The sequence below is a fragment of the Cyanistes caeruleus genome, chromosome 21 (assembly GCF_971803275.1).
Source record: "Cyanistes caeruleus chromosome 21, bCyaCae1.hap1.1, whole genome shotgun sequence".
Taxonomy (NCBI): Eukaryota; Metazoa; Chordata; class Aves; order Passeriformes; family Paridae; genus Cyanistes; species Cyanistes caeruleus.
In genome coordinates this window covers 7830249-7847088 of record NC_141721.1, presented here as the reverse complement: position 1 = coordinate 7847088, position 16840 = coordinate 7830249, and the positions used below count along the sequence as shown (strand labels likewise).

The following is a 16840-nucleotide window of genomic DNA, read 5'->3' as shown; positions in this document are numbered from 1 at the left end:
AGTTTGGCTGTTTTGGCTGGTAACACCATCTGCAACAGCCCAGCTGAAGCGGTGCTGCCGCTGCCTGCGCAAAGCCCGAAGCCAACAGCTGGCAAACCAGTTTGGTTGGGTTTGTTTCGAGTTTTGCCCATACATGGACTTTAGCCTTGCTCAAACAGTATTTTTAGTTAAATAAGTCCTGAAAGATGATTATTATGCCAGACTTGTGTGTGTGGTGATGGAGGGGTTGTTTTCTAAGGAAATCCAACTTTGTCCAGGTAGAGGCACAGGCAGCAAAGGGGTCATGGGAGTTCCTTCTCTGATGAGCACAAGAGGAGATTATTGGGTATCAGTGAGTGGGACACTTCATAACTGAAGTTCCTGAAACAGAAGATAGTAGAAAAAACTCCAGAAGGAGGAAGGGACTGTTATGAGGCCATGTTCAGATTTTGAGTGGATGTTGCTGAAGTTCAAGGAGCTTGGGTGAGAGGGCAGGGGACTCTGTCCCAGCAGTGACCGAGACGCTTGGGCTGGCGCTTGCATGTCTCTGCAGAGCACTCTGACTTAGGAGCTGTCACCATCACATGCCTTGCCTGGATGCAAACAGAGAGCAAGCTCTGCTTTCTTAGGGTGATCGTGAGATTTAGTGCAGCTGTGTTTCCAAAGGTTCCATATCAAACGGATTTAAATGTTACAAAAACAACCGGCTGCGTTATTTTCTCCCATCCATTCCAATGGAAGCAAGTTAGTGATAGCTTTAGCTCTGAGTAGCTACATGATACGTGTACAGTAGCTAAGACATAATATTCCTCCTTTAATGGGTCTAATTGTACTGGAAATATTGAGGGTTAGGGTGTGAAATGAGTTTAAATTTGATAGGACACAATTCAAGGAAACGGCAATGTAACTTTAATCGAGAGGCAATCGTTAACTAAAATAATTTGTTTCCTGACTTTTTCTAGGAAGACGTCTAACATTTTACAAAGGAAGATAACACATGTTGGAGTGAATAAAACAAAACATGAAAGAAAAAGCTCACTTTGGCAGTAATTAGGGCTCGTGGTGCTGGGTGTGTTTCCCGGGCCGTTACTGAGTTTGTCTGTCAGGCTCTTCCAAGGACTCCGTGAGCCAGCATTGCTTCCGCTGCGTTCTCTGCTCGGGTCACAAGGCAGCGTTTCTCACCAGGGCGCTGCTGTTTCCTCTTCCGACTGTAGTAGATTACAGATTATACTGGAACATGTCTGAGGAAAGGTCAGAAACGAGGGTGAAAGTCTTGGAACTGGAGCTGGGAAGCTTTCCATTCTCATCCGGGAAACTTTTTGTATTGAATAAAAAGCAAAGCAAAATAAACCACCACATCCACGACACTTCTGTTTTTCCTGCCATTTTTTGCCTATCATTTAGAAAGGATTTTGTTTCCCTTGCATTATACAATTAGGGAATGTTTAACTGAGGAATCCTCAGTGTTACACTAAACAGAAATAATGGCCAAACCTGGTTCATTTTCCTGTAACTTGGCCTCCACATGATTGCATAGCCTGGAGTTACTGCATTTTTATTTACCAAATTATAGATGTTTATATGTAGTGTTAATGTCAGTAGACTTCATGGTACCCTTTGAAATGGAGTCTGTTAAATACTGGAAGATATAAAAGCTAATCAAGTGGGGTTTGAATTTTAATGACACTGCATTACTAAGCTTTTTGTATTGGAGTAATGGAAGAAAAATGGAAAAAATCAACATAGAAGCATTTTATTATAAGGCTGAGAGGTGCTTGATACCATTTTAGTTTTTCAAATAAAGTGTATAGAGAAGCTAAAATCCTTCTGATCATTACTTTCCTACCAGAAAAAATTATCTGAGCCAAGTCCTCTTTGCTCTGCTCACTGACAGTTTACAGCAAAGAAAATCCTGCAGCACATGGAGACATGTCATACACATGCTGAAATTCAAGGGGTTAAAGGGTTTCATTTCAGTTTGTTGATATGTTGGTGTTTGCATCCCTTAGGTGTGAGGGTGGAGTTTTGGTTTTAAGCTTGGCTGTGATTTAGGAGTTCCATTTCTGTGCACAAATGGGATCTGTGGTACTGATAGATTCAAACTTGGTTGAAATCAGATAAGAAGTGATTTGGTTGCATTAATGTGGGACTGTGCATGGCCTAAAGAGCAGAGTTCCGAGGGCTTCATCCATAACATTCTTTCAGGATCTTATCAAATCTTTCTGCTGCACTGTGTTGCTGCTGAACACAATCCTCGGGGCTGGGGAATGTCCCTGCCAAGCTGCATTTGGATGTATAATTGTGTCATTAGTAGTGCCAAAAATCAGGGTGTTCTTCCTCCTCTCTCCTCAGAGATGGTCTCTGACAGCAGTGCCCTCCAGTGCTCTGCTCAAACACTGACCAATTTGAAATCTGGCCTGAACTCATCAAGGCTCTTAGTTGATCTGAAGAGGACACACAACTGTATTAATTGCTTTCAGTCGATTGATTGCTTTTCAAACAGTGTTAGAAGCTTGCAAGTCTTGAATGTTTTCCCCTTGATGTAGCTTTCCTTATCCAAAAATATAGTTTGAAAACTTAAAAAAGTGTGATTTGATGAAATGTTTAAATCTCATATTCAGGCCTAAAGAGGAACTTACAGATTGAACATTGGAGGTTTGTGGAGAGCTGAGGGTGTCTCTGCCCAGGGGTTGGGGAGGGAAGTGATGCCGTGGGACCCCGAGCCTGTCCGGCCATACCTGGGAGCTGCTCCTGATGGCTTTTCCACAGATGTCCAGCTTTGTCAAAACCCACTAAATCTTATGAAGTTTATTTTCCTTATAGCATCTGTGTTTTATAATGGTGCTTTTAATTTGTTTTTTCTCTGTCTGCTGGGATTTCTTTTGTCCGGCACTTGCAGGCCTCCCTTTTTTCCTCGGTGGAAGTGAGTCTGTCAGTGATGGCCGGTTTGGGAATACAGCTCGGCCCGGCCAGCCTGGCGGCCGCTCCCTCCCCCCAACAACAAAGCCCATTGTTGTTTTCTTTCTTCACTTTTATCCTCAGCTTAATCCATTTCTCCTTTGAGTGTCAGTGGAAAAAAATGTCTGGAAAAGAGTGGCTCAGGTTTTGGGGGGGATGAGGTGGTGGTGGTTTTGCAGGCTCTCAGCAAACAGCTCCAAAACCACTGGGTTGGCTTTTCCGTGTCTCAGTAGGCAATGTTTGCCCAACGTAAGGCTGCACTTGCAAATGAACTTGTCAGACTCCAGAGCTTTGGCATCCTCAGCTTTTTGGAAGTCTCTTAGTAAAATTACTAAGAGATTTACCAGCCTAAACTGGCTTTAATGTATCCCATGCTCTGATACGAAATTCTCCCCTACGGCAGCCCACGGAAAGACAAATGCTTGACCCCATGGCTTGCACAGGGTCCTGAGGGCTGTGGGTGATTACCAGGGGAAAGTGCCTCCTTGCTTGGGATGCTTCACTGGAAATGATCCTTGAGAGGACACGTTTTCCATGGAATTGTGCTGGTGATGATTGATTGCAATAAAAGCATTCCTGGAGTAATCTGTGGGATGAGATCTGTGTGTGTCAGTCTCCAACCATTTACAGTTAAATGCAGTGTCCACATGTCAGGAGGTAACTTGAGTTCAGCATTCTGCTGGATGAAAAATACTGGATATTTCTACCCGACTTAAACTTTGGCTTTTTTGTTGCTTGTCCTTTGACAGTGAATCAACAACGGCTTGAGCTGCAGAAATAATGTTGATGCTTGACTGCATTCTTTGTGCTCTTTTGGCCCAATCTGACTGCCCTGTGCACACACAACTCCTGTTTGCTGCAGGAGTTTCCTACTTGGAAGGGTTGTAGGAACAGAAGGGGAATTTCTGGGATTCCTGGATGGGTACAGCAGCACATCCTAAAATTAGAGGCTTTTCTTTAACCTTAATCATCCCCACCATCTTAATACTATTGTAGTCATATTTACAAGAACAACTTTCCTGTCAGAAATAATTTCTCTCCTCTTTGTAGCATTCCAACTTTTAATTTTTGACTAGTATCACTTTTAATTACAATTTCTGCAGTTAAGCCAACTGACTGTTGCAGCAGAAAATGCAGGTTGGCAGGCAATGGTTTTTGTGACATATGTTTGGTATTTACAGCTTTTCCATTTGTCACAGCAGAATTTTTTTATCATGTTTGTGCTGTGAAGTGCTGTGCGTTTTGAGGTCTGGTTTAGTTAATTTTTTATTGAGGTTTGTATACATCAGATTTAGCTACATTTCCAAATACATAGTTACAAATTAAATGTTTGACCTCCTGAATATTTTTTTGGTTTCTTTCTCAAAGAGGAATCATCTTATATTTTAATCCCTTTCAGAATCTCTTCTACACATTTTCATTCTTTTTTAAAATTGTTTAGTACTTTTTTCTTTGTTTAATTATGTTTCTTTATATGTGAGTCTAAGAATTTGTAAGATGTTGCTCCTACAATTAATAAAAAACTCTGAAGAGATGAGATAATCCTGCAGTTTTTTAAGTATCCCTAATTGCTCTGGGAGTCCTCAACTTGTATGGAGGCAGAGCAGCTCATCCGTGTGTAGGAAGGACGTCTGTAAATTCCTCATTTTTCTGCATGCAAATATTCCAGTGAATCAGCTGAAGGCTTTGCATATGGAAAACCACATGAAGTTGGGAGCAGAGAGCACTGAGACATGAAATGTGCCTTGAGAGGGGAGAGGGGGCTGTTCCAACCCTGCCTTTGGATCAGTAGTTCAGAGTTAATCATTTGATTCTGACCAAGTGAAAGAAAACAAATTACAGAGGTTTGGAGCCCCCTCAGTAGACACTGTCAGTGTTTGCTGTGCCCGTGTGGATCCAGGGGAATATGGGAGAGGGGGGCACTTCCAGAGAGGCCTTGGTTGCAGGAACAGTGACTAATTAGACAATAATGCACAAAACTATTCATATGCCTTCTTGCAAGAACCAAAAATGCATTATTAAACTAATCTTAAAAAAAAAAAATTAATTGCATCTCTTAAAACTGAGATGGGTTTTTTTTTTCCTTTTCCTTTTTCTTTTTATTCTAAGTTGGTGCAGGAAAATTGCTATTAATGAAACCTGCTCTCTGGGAACTTCAATAGGCTTGTTCTTCATTAAAGCCTTGCTGTTTCTCTTAAAACGTATTGATGGATGTTCAGGCCAGATACTTATCACAAAATACACTTTGTAATTTCATCATTTCTGTAATTGTGCTTCTCTGAGACTCAGAGGTCTGGGGGCTTTGCAGAAAAAAAATCCAAATAAAACCCCCAAGCTTACAGTTATATAGTATTAAAAGAAGGGTGAAGGAAGCATTGAGTGTCTTTAGGATGATGAGACATTCATTAAGATTTTTCCGCCTTCCTTTTCCTATTTTCAATCCATCTGAAGTACCATTAAAGCTTTTCAGGCAGCTTCCTGTGAGAAACCCTTTGCTGTGCTGTTTTTCTTCCTTGAAAAAAGGTGGCTGCTCTTGAGGCAGATTGTATGGATTTGGCCTGGGATTTGTATAATATCTGTGTAGAATGCATCAGTTGTTTAGGAACCTAATTCCCAATATGGTTCCCTTTTGATTAAGAACAAAGCCAGTGTTTCACAGCATTATAGGAACACAGAAAAACAAGTTAATGATCTAAACCTTTTAATTCATGGTTGCTTGTCTATTTAAAGTACTTTTGATTCTGCTATAAACAGACTGGCCCCTTTTTTTGTTTAACTTCTTTCTTTGGTTTCTTCACATTTCTTTCTTTACTGTCCATGAAATTTGGAGCTAGTTTCCTTTTCCAACTGAAGAATGAAAGGTTGTGACTACAGAGTGATACAGCGAGTAAGAAAGCGTATCCAAACTGGGCTTCCATCCAGCACAGACCTCTTTGAAATCAGCTAAATTTAGGATTGTTGAGGGCTTTTTTGCTATGTTTTCCCTTTCCTTTTTTCAGTACCTGTGTTTCATTTTTGTCTTTTTGAATGAATATGAAATTTGTTACTTTTCTGATACTTTCTTGATTTTTACATCTAGTTTGGCATGGCTTTATTTGACACAGTTACTTGATATTTCCCTCCAGCCTTAGCTCTGCAGATGATTATTCTGTGTGTCTTTATCCGTCGAGACAACAAAAGCGACCTTTTCAGGACTTCCAATTACCAACACTGTATGTGGTACTTTAGGAAAATAATTCCCTTCCAGATACTCCTTTTTTTTTAAATAGAGAATTGGAATCCAGAGCTTGTCCTTCAAATTGAACTCGAAAACTTTTCGGTGAGCAAAACTGCCAGGCAAGCAGCAGCAGCAGCAGGAATAATTTCCCTTCCATGGAAAAGAATCCTTCCTTATCCCCAGACATGAAATTAGTAATTGCTTCTTCCTTGTAATTTATTCTTTATCTGAAATGAAGATTATTTTTTTAGATTTTTTTTTTATTACAGCAGCAGCTCATTTGTGGTTATTTTTTGCCTTTTTTTCCTGGTCTTTTTTTATCTTACTTGAGGCAGATGTAGAAATGATAAACGAGGAAAAAATTCCAATAATATGTTTTGTTGCACCTCTATCCCATCAAGGTAAATTGAACAGCCAAGACACTTACAATAACTTCACCAACAACAATCCCGGGAATCCTCGACTCCTGCCTCTCCCAAGTTTGACTGTGGTGTTGCCTCTCGCTCAAATCAAGCAGCCAATGACATTAGGGACCATCACCAAACGCACAGGGTAAGTGGCACAAACCTTCCTTAGCCTTTGTGATTCATGTGGAAGTCATCTGTGTTATTAGTGAGAATTAGTTTTATTCTGTATTTTAATTTCTGTGTATGGAATTTAATAGCAGCAGAAGGTGGGTGGGAGGAAGAGGAGGCTGAAAACATCAGATGAATAAATACAATTTAAATAAATATAAACCTCTGTAAATTCAGGAATATTCATTTGGGTGGGTTAGGAGACGTTTTCACACAAGGAATTGGAATGAAACATAAGCAGAGCTGTATTCAATCAGAATAAAATATGGTTTTACTTTTTTTTCCAAGTTTGTTTATTTTGATTTCCAACCTTTTCAAGCAGAAATGATTTTTGACCATCAGAACTGGAAAGACAGTAAGCCAGGTTGAGCAGAAAGGCAAAACTTAATCCTGCTGTTTTCTTGACCTTATTTTTCCTCTGTTGTACTGTTCTGGACTCGGTAATTCATGTGTGGATTTCCACTCCAGAGTCAGCTGCACTTTGGTACTTCTCATGTGCTGTGATAAAACACTTCACTTTTCTTGGGAAAAGCTCCTCTAAATATATATTACAAGATTTTATGAGCTTCCTTAACCATAGCAATTTTAAATTAATTAATACTGTCCAACAGCTGACATTTTTCTCTTGCTAAACTTTAAATATTTATTGCATTTAAATCTACTGGGTGATGTTTATATTTTTCCTCTCATTTTCTGGTTGTTTGAATTCCTGAATATTTTCCAGTTAAAAATCTGATTGATCCATTAGTTTTCAGAGGGCTTTTATATTTTTTAAGGAAAGTAGATGGAGCATGGCATGCTGGACAGAACTACTGAGAGTCCTACAGCTTCCTGACCTTTTCCTGCATTTTGGCAAACAGGCACTGCCTCCCTTGCTTCAATGCTTTCTTGCTCAAACCCTGCTCGTGAGGTGAATTTTCCCTTGTGTTTCGTGAACCGGGAATTCCATTTCAGGCAAGAGCTTGCGGATATTCCCTCTCTCCCTGTGTAATTCCCATATTTGTGCTTGAGTTCAGGACTTGCTGTAAAATCCCTTTATTGCTGGGTGCACTGGGTGTGAGTGCTGGCAGTCAGCAGCTGGGCTGTGCACGTGTGTATCCATTCGTGTCTGTCCAACAATCCTTTCCTGCCCTTGCCGTGAAACGGGAATTTCACGGGGCTCATCGAGCCAAACGTGAGCCACGGACACGCAGCTGCCCCAAGCACAGAGAGAAATTCCTCAGCTTCACAGATAATTGTAAATGGAACTTAAGAAACGGTGAAGGAACAGTTTGGGGGTCATGTTGGGGTTTAGCTTCCTCCACAGACACATTTCAGTTGCTTATTTAAGCTTTTTTAGTTTTCTGCTCAGTTTAAAAAAGTGAAAAAGATTTTGCTGCTGCTCAGGTGAATTTTGGAAGCATATCCAGGTGTGATCCTGGATGAGGATGGGAAGGGAGGTGGGGTCAGGGGGAGGTTGTCACAGGGCAGGAGGTCACAGTTCCTCAGAGAGGGGAAATACCAAAAACCTGACTTGAAGAATACAGTGAAGGACAGAAATGTAAATGTGGGCTCCCAGAACTGGAATAGAGACTTAGAACCAGGCAGGACACGGCAGAGAAAGAAATTAAAAATTGACCTGAGGCCCTGCCAGGGGAGGTGGGTGATAGGAGCAGTGAGGAGGATTTGGGGAAAAGCTCTTGGTTTATAGTTGTAATTAATGCAAAATTATTTACAAAGGTTTCTTCAATGCTGTGGTGATACCAGCAAGCCTTTCTAAAATTATTGCAATTGTAGTAAATCTCCAATATTTTATTTAATGTTTTATTCTTAAACATCTAAAACATATTCAGAGTGTTCATATTTGTAGTTTTCCGGTAAATTATGCTATTCACAAACTGTCCCTGTTCCATTTTATGTAATTTTAAAAACTAATTAAATTTAAAATGCTCAGTGAGGCTTATGTAAGGGGGAAAACAACAGTCATGGGAAATACCCTGCTGTGTAAATAGAGTTTTCATGAATGAGGATCATAATTTTCAGCACAGCCCACGTAGCCTCGTAACACTAAGCTGAGAGCTTCCTTCATTTGTTCTGCATCCAAAATATTTGATGAAAGTACACAAAATTAACATGAAAAGCTGTTATTTATAAAGCAGGGATTTAAGAGGAATGCCTAGGATCCAAGAAGCCTGGCATGCCTAAAATGACCAAATTGAGACAGCAGCCTTAACTTAAACCTCCAGGGGGCAAAGCGTGTGTTTAACATATTTAACATCTGCCCTCATATTTCTGCAAACACATAGCACTGGAAGTCTGTGCAGTGTAAGATTTCGACAGGACAGGGACCATCTGCCTCGCTGGGAGAAGTGTAGGAGGCATGTATTACTGCAAATGGCAAAAGACAGATGTATTTACACCTACATGGTCAGCACCTCTAAGCACTGCTCCGAGGAAACAAGGCTCTTCCTTGGGAGCAGCTGCTGAACCTTGCGATTGTGCAGCGATCAGAAAAGGAGCCGGGCTCGGGATCACAGCAGTCGCTGCTCAGCCGCCCTCAAAGATTCCTCTCCCGTGCTTGTGACTTCGAAAGAATTAAAAATTTAATCCTTTGCAGCACATTTAAACAAGACTCAAATTCTGTATAATTAGAGGGCTGGATTTGTCCCTTTTATTTGCTCTTAACATCAGCTGCTTTAATATTAAATCTTCATGAGGTCTTGTAGATTTTATTAACCAAAAAATCGAGTTGGGGTTTGTTCTGCCGGTATCCAAGACAGCAAAATATTTTCCAGGTACTGAAAGGACTGATCAGTGCTCTTAATATCATGTGTCTGGAGCAGAGCTGCAAAGCATGTCATGTTGCTTGACAGGTGGAATGGCAGTAAATTTTTTAAAAGTGTCTCCTGTAGCCCTATGGGAATGAAAGACAGAGTCTGGAATTGTGTCATGACCGTGCTGCTCATCACAGATGCCTTTTTTTTTTCCCCCCCTGCAAACATGTAGATTTTGGAACGTGTTCTGATCAGTCTCTGCCCTGAATGCAACTTCCATTGTCAGCATGAAGTATCTCAGAGCATCCCCTCCACCTTTCCTTCTTCCCTGCCCTCTGCTTCTTCCTTTGCTTTTTCAAGTCTCCCATTGTAATTTCTGCACTTTCATCAAGCACTTAATTTTTGTCCCTACATTTTGTCATCCCATTGACTGGCTTCCCTGTAGTTTGTGCTGTCAGCACATTCAGGCCTTCCCAGAGGGGCTCTAACACTAATGAGTAAGGAAGCTTCTGATGTTTTAAAGATTAGGAGGGATGCAGGACAGCACAAGAGCTGGATTTAATAAGTCTTTCTATACTGTGCCTCAGTTTCCCCCTCAAAATTTCGATAGTAATGCTGAATTCCTTGTCAAGGTGGGTGAGTGGGATAATTCATTGCTCATTTACAAAGAGCTTATAGATTGCAAAGGGGAAGAGCTGTATGGTCCATCTCATTGTCTATAAAAGGCAGTGAATCAGAACATTGTAGAACTCAGCTTTGTGCCCCATAAGTAACTCCATAAGTGTTCCCTGGGTTTGTGGAATGAGTTGTAGTTGGTTTCCAGTGGGGACATGGGTGAGCTATAATGGGAAGGAGGGAAAGAAAAGATACAGTAATTGCCTCAAAAGAAAAACTATTGTCAAAGTTGGCTCCTCTGACAGCAGCATTTGTTTTAACTTCCTCAAGGGACAGGGTCATTATATTTGTATCATACTTCACTCCCCAATTCATCCTTGCTGGAGTGAGCAGCAGGATGGAACCTGCATTAGCTGAGTCTTGTCAAAACACAGAAATCCAGTGTGCCTTGCAGAAAAGGGATAAACCTTGCTTTTTTTTTCCAGCCAGGAGATTTAGATAGTGTATTTTTAAACATGAAACTCTATCCCTTCTTCATCCCATCCCTCATTCCACCCTCAGTGAGGAAAGGGGAAGTAGGTAAAATGTCTGATGCAATTTTATCATTTTAATTTTCTATGCACAGAAAGTCACTGATACATCTTGGGTTTATTTTGTCTCAGGGATCTTCATTTATCCCATGGTCAGCTACTGCAGCAAAAAAAAAAAAGTGGTGCAAAATCACCATGTTATGGTACAATTAATTAGGAAAAAATAACTGAAAAAGTAGAGAAAAAAAACCCCTAAAACTAAAGAATTCAGCACAAATGTCTGAAGCCGGAATTTCTCTTTCTGGCACATTTCTCAGATATTTTATATCACTTTTAGTTTTTATAATACATTTTAGTAACAACACAACTGCTGTAATCATTTGTAATTGAAACAAGATACAATTATTTGCACTAAAGTTTGCTCAGATGTCAATGTTTATTAAAGGATTCTCAATTTGGCATGATGAGGGTTAGAATAAATGGGTTTTGCAGAGCTTATTAAAAGCTTAAATAGTTTTATTAAACAGAACACAAAATCAGAATGTTTCAGTTTTCAGTTTTCTAAAACTCAGAATCAGGTGAGAAACTGTGAAAATTCTGTCAAAACTTTGAATGGTGAATCATCTTCATTCCATGATTTCCTTTGGAATTTCTCCCTAGCTCTGGAAAAGGGGAACCTGGGTGAGTTTTTGCCTTGGCATTGCTCTCTCGCTGTCACTGAGCGCAGCCATCTGGTGCTGTCTCTTCAAGGTTGGGTTATCCTGTAATTTGTGGATTCTCTCTCGCTCTCAATTAGTATTCCATCCATATTATGGGAAGGAAATAGTGGAAAGCAATTGCATACATAAATATCATAGGAAAAAATGGTTGTTCTTAATGAAATCAGGTCTTCTGAACAGCAAGGAGGTAGTAAGTTGGTTTTCTCACACATGAAGCATTTTAATAAGACTCTGCTGTAGTCTTTGGAAGTGTAATTACATTTTCTTCAAGTTACAAAATTTTCTATCCTTTTCCATCCATTTTCTATCCAAAACAGACTGAACAAAACCTTCAGTTGAAGCCCACCTGGCCAATTTGTAATTAAAATAAAGAGAATTTTTTAATTTGCATGTACAATCAGGTCAATATAGCAGTTGTGGAAGAAGAAAAAGCCGCTGTTATCTTCTGAAATGTTTAATGGGCTCAGCTAAGTGTTATTTGCCTGAGGTTTGAAGACAGAGCAACTGAGGCTGAGAAGAAAAAAAATAGTGTCCAAAACAGCCATGATCATAATTTGGAAATTGAATTCTAAGTTCCCAGGCAGATCTGACCACTCTCCAATGACTCTTCAATTTTGCAGTCAATACATTACATTCTAGGTTTTAAATTATGTTGGCTTTGGGTTATGCAGGAGATTTAGCTTTCAATTAAATATTTAAGCAGTGCAATAGTTCTGGACTCATCTTCTAGACTGGCCTTTGACTTGGACACTGGATGTGCTCACTTTATAGGAGATCATTCAGTTCAGACAATTTAATTGGGTTTTAGTACTGTTCAAAGATGATATATTAGGTCTAGAAGGGTGGTTGGTTCTGGCAAATGAGTTCTGTCCCCAAAAATGTTAACCAATTTATTAAATACAAAAAGTTAAAGGCCAGTCCCTTATGTGGAGCTCAAAAATGTGGTTTTTTGGCCTATAGTACTAATTAAAAATAAGGGTTTTTTTTTTTTTTCTGTAATATTCTAGTCTTTATTGGATTTTTGCATCTTTGCATGTTGAAGAATGTGTGTTTTAGGTTTGTACCTTCACCTGAATGTTTTTTGAGAGGATCCCTTCATTCATTGATGTTGTGCTCATGTCAGATTTAGTTTATTGAGTTCTTTTTTTATCAGGCTGGTATCCTTTTAATTGTGTTGGTCTAAGGCTGAGTGCTTCATACATCCTTCAGTGCTGGACCTTTTCTGGCAATTCACTGCCTAAGAATATTTCACCTGTTTCAACTACCCAGAACTTATTGCTGTGTCAGAGTATGAAAAGAAAACAGAACCATTGGCATTTACAAAATGAATTATTTAGAGATTTTGTGGATGATGTTACATCCCAAATGAGACTCAAAGAAGCCTTGAGCATGTGAGTAGCTCTAAATTTGCCTCCTTTTGCTCCTTTTCAGATTTTATGCAAATGTCACTATGGCAGTGAATTTTTAAAAGGAGATACCCATTGAAAATTCCCTCAGAATAATGGGTTAAAAACTCTCCACTGTGCAAAATACTTGAACAAAACATGAAATCAAATCATGGTGTAAATTGTTGGGTGTCCAAAAGCACTCAGCTCTAGATCCAGTGATTTGAACATCAAATACATTTGAAGTAAGTCAGGCCTCTCTTTTCTGCATCTGTGCAAGCTTTTAATGAGAGGAAGAAGATTTCTGGGTCAAACAATTGAATTCCATGGGGTGTTTCTGTCCTGGCAAAAGGCTGAATAATTGTCCCTAAAAGGTTCTGATTGCACCTGTTGGTTTTATTTGACCTCCTTTCAGTATCTTTGTGAAACTGCCCCACTGGGCCCCTCAGTGTTCATGGAAAACCCCAATCTGTGACCGATTTGGATTCTAATTCCCTTTTCCTGTCAGTTCTGTTCAATATCTGCTGCAGCCCCAGCTTTGGCAGCAGGTTGGAGGGGGGTCCTGAGCCGTGCCTAAGCCCAGCTCTAACTCTGAGCCCAGCTTGCACCGATGTCCCCCGCGGGTCCCAGCATGCGGAGCCCTCCTGGCAGGTGCCACCTCTGGACTGTGCCCTGGGCACTGCCACTCCAGGGTGTCCCCAAGGGCTCTAACAACGATTCTGTTCACTTTCTGCATAGATCTGAGTAGCATGATGTACGGTGTACCTGTTGGGAATTGAGTTCTCATCTAATTTCTGTGCATTTTTCCCCTTTCCGTGAAGACCTTACCTGTTTGGAGCAGGATGTTTTTCCATAAAAGCTCCTTGGTGAGTTCCCAGTTCAAACCCAGCATGCCTATACTCCATTTGCTGTCCTTGCTGAAAATAACTCTGTGCTTAGACTTTTTAATTTTGGATTAATTTTTGGTTTTCATTTGTTTACCTGCATGGCTGATCCATAGGTTTCCACCTACATAATTTCACTTTTAAACTATGGATATGTGCTCATCATCAAGCATTGCAAGGAATTAAATTCACTTCTTTTTTTTTTCCTTTTTTTTTTTTTTTTTACCTTTGAGAGTGCATTTAATTTTTAAGTAGCAGGGAAGTTGAAAAAATAAATTATTTCTAAGTGGGCAGAAATGATTGCAATGTCTTTCCAAACAAGCCTCTCGCTTTTTTTTTCTATATTGCTTCCTTTATTATTGTAGCTCTAAGTTGCTCACAGACAGAAAACATCGATGATGACCTCTGAAAAATAAGCCAGATTAGCAGTGAGTAGGCAGTAAAGTACTGCAGTGAGAGGTGAAGCAGTAAAATGGGCACTGAAAAAAAAAAAAAGAAAAAAGAAAAGCTGATTACTCTGGAGAAAAAAAAAAAATCACAGAATGGCCCTGGGGTGAAAGGGACCTTCAAGATCATCTCATTCCAACATGGGAAACAGTTCTATTAAAACTGGGCTATTTGAAATAAAAGGGGTTTCATTTTAATGTGAAAAAAATGCAGCATATTATAAGAATACAGACAAGACAAAAAGCAAGTTTTAACAAGTTCTTTATGTTGGAGTTTGGTTCAATAATTGGGCAGCTCTGCATCACCTCAGTCACCACTTTATAACAGGATTGGGCTTAGATGCTGAAAGTTTTGGATAATAGGAATGGAAGAAGTAAGAACACCTCAGAAAATTTAAAAACTTCCAGCAAGGAGTTTTCTGGGGCTTGGGTTTTTGGGGTTTTCCTGTGGGTTTGGGATTTTCTCTTTGTTTTTAATTTAGCTAAGGATATCTATTAACTGTGGCCACCAGTATCTGTTAGAATATTTGTACATGGCTCTTGGGTTGGCTCTAGAAATTGTCACCACACGGATCACCCTTAATGTCTCTATCAAAGTATTCTCTTTAGGAAAAGAAGTTGTGAAGAGCTTTGTAGGACACAGAATTCCCAGAGAAAGGCTGAGGAGGGATTTGGGAGCTCTGCCAGGGGAAGCACAGGGGAGGGAGGGAGGAGAGGAAGGAGAGGAAGGAGAGGAAGGAGAGGAAGGAGAGGAAGGAGAGGAAGGAGAGGAAGGAGAGGAAGGAAGGAAGGAAGGAAGGAAGGAAGGAAGGAAGGAAGGAAGGAAGGAAGGAAGGAAGGAAGGAAGGAAGGAAGGAAGGAAGGAAGGAAGGAAGGAAGGAAGGAAGGAAGGAAGGAAGGAAGGAAGGAAGGAAGGAAGGAAGGAAGGAAGGAAGGAAGGAAGGAAGGAAGGAAGGAAGGAAGGAAGGAAGGAAGGAAGGAAGGAAGGAAGGGAGGGAGGGAGGGAGGGAGGGAGGGAGGGAGGGAGGGAGGGAGGGAGGGAGGGAGGGAGGGAGGGAGGGAGGGAGGGAGGGAGGGAGGGAGGGAGGGAGGGAAGGAAGGAAGGAAGGAAGGAAGGAAGGAAGGAAGGAAGGAAGGAAGGAAGGAAGGAAGGAAGGAAGGAAGGAAGGAAGGAAGGAAGGAAGGAAGGAAGGAAGGAAGGAAGGAAGGAAGGAAGGAAGGAAGGAAGGAAGGAAGGAAGGAAGGAAGGAAGGAAGGAAGGAAGGAAGGAAGGAAGGAAGGAAGGAAGGAAGGAAGGAAGGAAGGAAGCTAGCTTTGCCTTATTCGTGGAGAATTTCTAATTCCTGAAGTACCTACCTAAGAACCTTTCTAAGAGCAGTTTCTGGTGCACCAAAGAGTTTTGCCTCATGGTGATCTAAGAAGTGCAAAGGCTCTGGAAGAAGAGTTTTGGCAGTGGATTTGTGAGCAAAGGCAGTGTGGATCACCCCTGCACGAAGCAGGAGACGTCGTCAACCAGAAATGGTTTTAGATTGAAGTAAGATTAAAAGGCTGAGATTAAAGAGGGGAATATATGAAATAGGCTCCAAAATTGTTGCCTGTCTTTCACAAGACTCTTTTTGTGGTTTGTTTAATGCCAGTGCTAGCTCAAAAATATGGTCCTTACTCGTCTACAGAGAAATTAGGATAAAAAACACACTTTGGGTGGGGGAAGAAGTCATGTTGTTTCCATTAAGGTCTTAATGAGACCTAAAATTCTGTAAACAAAATGGATGTTGATTTGACAGCTAAGTGCCTGGTGAATAAAGGATCCTACCATTCCTTTTTGTGCTTTTTCTTGCTTTACTCACAATCTGACAACTGGAAACATCTTTGTTTTTATGTTGTAGGTGCAGTGATAAATGATTTAAAAATTCTGGACTTTGAGACAGATTTTTTTTTTATAATTTTATGTGTAATTGCAAATTTCTTGCAGTATTTTTCTCCTGATACTTTTGTTGATGCTTATGTAGTCAAGATAAAACTTATTCCATCAGCAGCCATGGATGTTTCCATTTCAGTGGGTTTAGTGTGGAATAAGTGCTTTTGTTTTTATGAATCTCATATATTTGGAGCCTATTTGTTTGGAATATGAAATCAAAGTGATTTTCAATCTTTGCAGACTTGTTCTATTTGACTATAAATATTTAAATATATAAGGCAGCTCCTTCATATCCCATATATGCAATTTATTTCTTGTTTTGGACTCATGTCACTTGTTTGCCAATGGATTTAAAGATATATTTAAGAGCCTGAAACATTTTGTGAGACATGAAGCTCCATCATCAACCATGCAGCCTCTGGTTTTCAGACTATTTTAAAAGTATTAATTCATACTAGCAAAATAATAATTAAAATGTAAACTAGTTAAAATATTGTAACTATTGAGTATTTTTACAAAGAGCTACCACAATGCATTTCCAGAGATTATGGCAGAGTTTGATGCGTTACAAAGTCAACAAGTGAGAGCTCTGAATGGTTTCAGCAGGTCTTAATCTGTTCTCACTGTGTTGGCACTATGAAAGAGCTTGCATGCTGAGCTCAGTCTCTTCATTGCTCTTCAAGCTCTGACAAAGTGATGTCTTCATTTTCTTCTTCAGTTTCCTCCCATCTCCTTCTGTGCCATTTCAGTAGAAAATGTCAGATGGCCACATCTGTATCTACATCTCAATGCTTCTGCATTTAAAATAGAAATAATCCTCCAAAATTATGTTAGAACATTTAATAATAATACAGATTTTCC

At 40.1% G+C, this 16840-nt stretch overlaps 1 protein-coding gene and 1 long non-coding RNA gene across 20 annotated transcripts in view; both read left to right on the top strand.

The window, feature by feature from the left end:
- The window catches only part of BCAS3 (BCAS3 microtubule associated cell migration factor), a 301169-nt gene that overhangs the window by 87978 nt on the left and 196351 nt on the right, over positions 1–16840 (top strand). For 10 of the 19 annotated variants that reach the window (XM_086858967.1, XM_086858965.1, XM_086858973.1 and 7 more), the window contains exon 16: positions 6556–6706. In XM_086858967.1, the coding sequence (XP_086715093.1) occupies positions 6556–6706 (151 nt within the window). Of the gene's footprint in view, positions 1–6555; positions 6707–13552; positions 13598–16840 lie in introns of all 19 variants that reach the window. The other 9 variants (XM_086858966.1, XM_086858964.1, XM_086858968.1 and 6 more) reach the window with 1 other exon arrangement.
- On the top strand, positions 39–1012 carry LOC147649640 (uncharacterized). Its single transcript, XR_015278372.1, has 2 exons — positions 39–109; positions 942–1012. It is a non-coding gene; the product is annotated as an uncharacterized LOC147649640 (long non-coding RNA).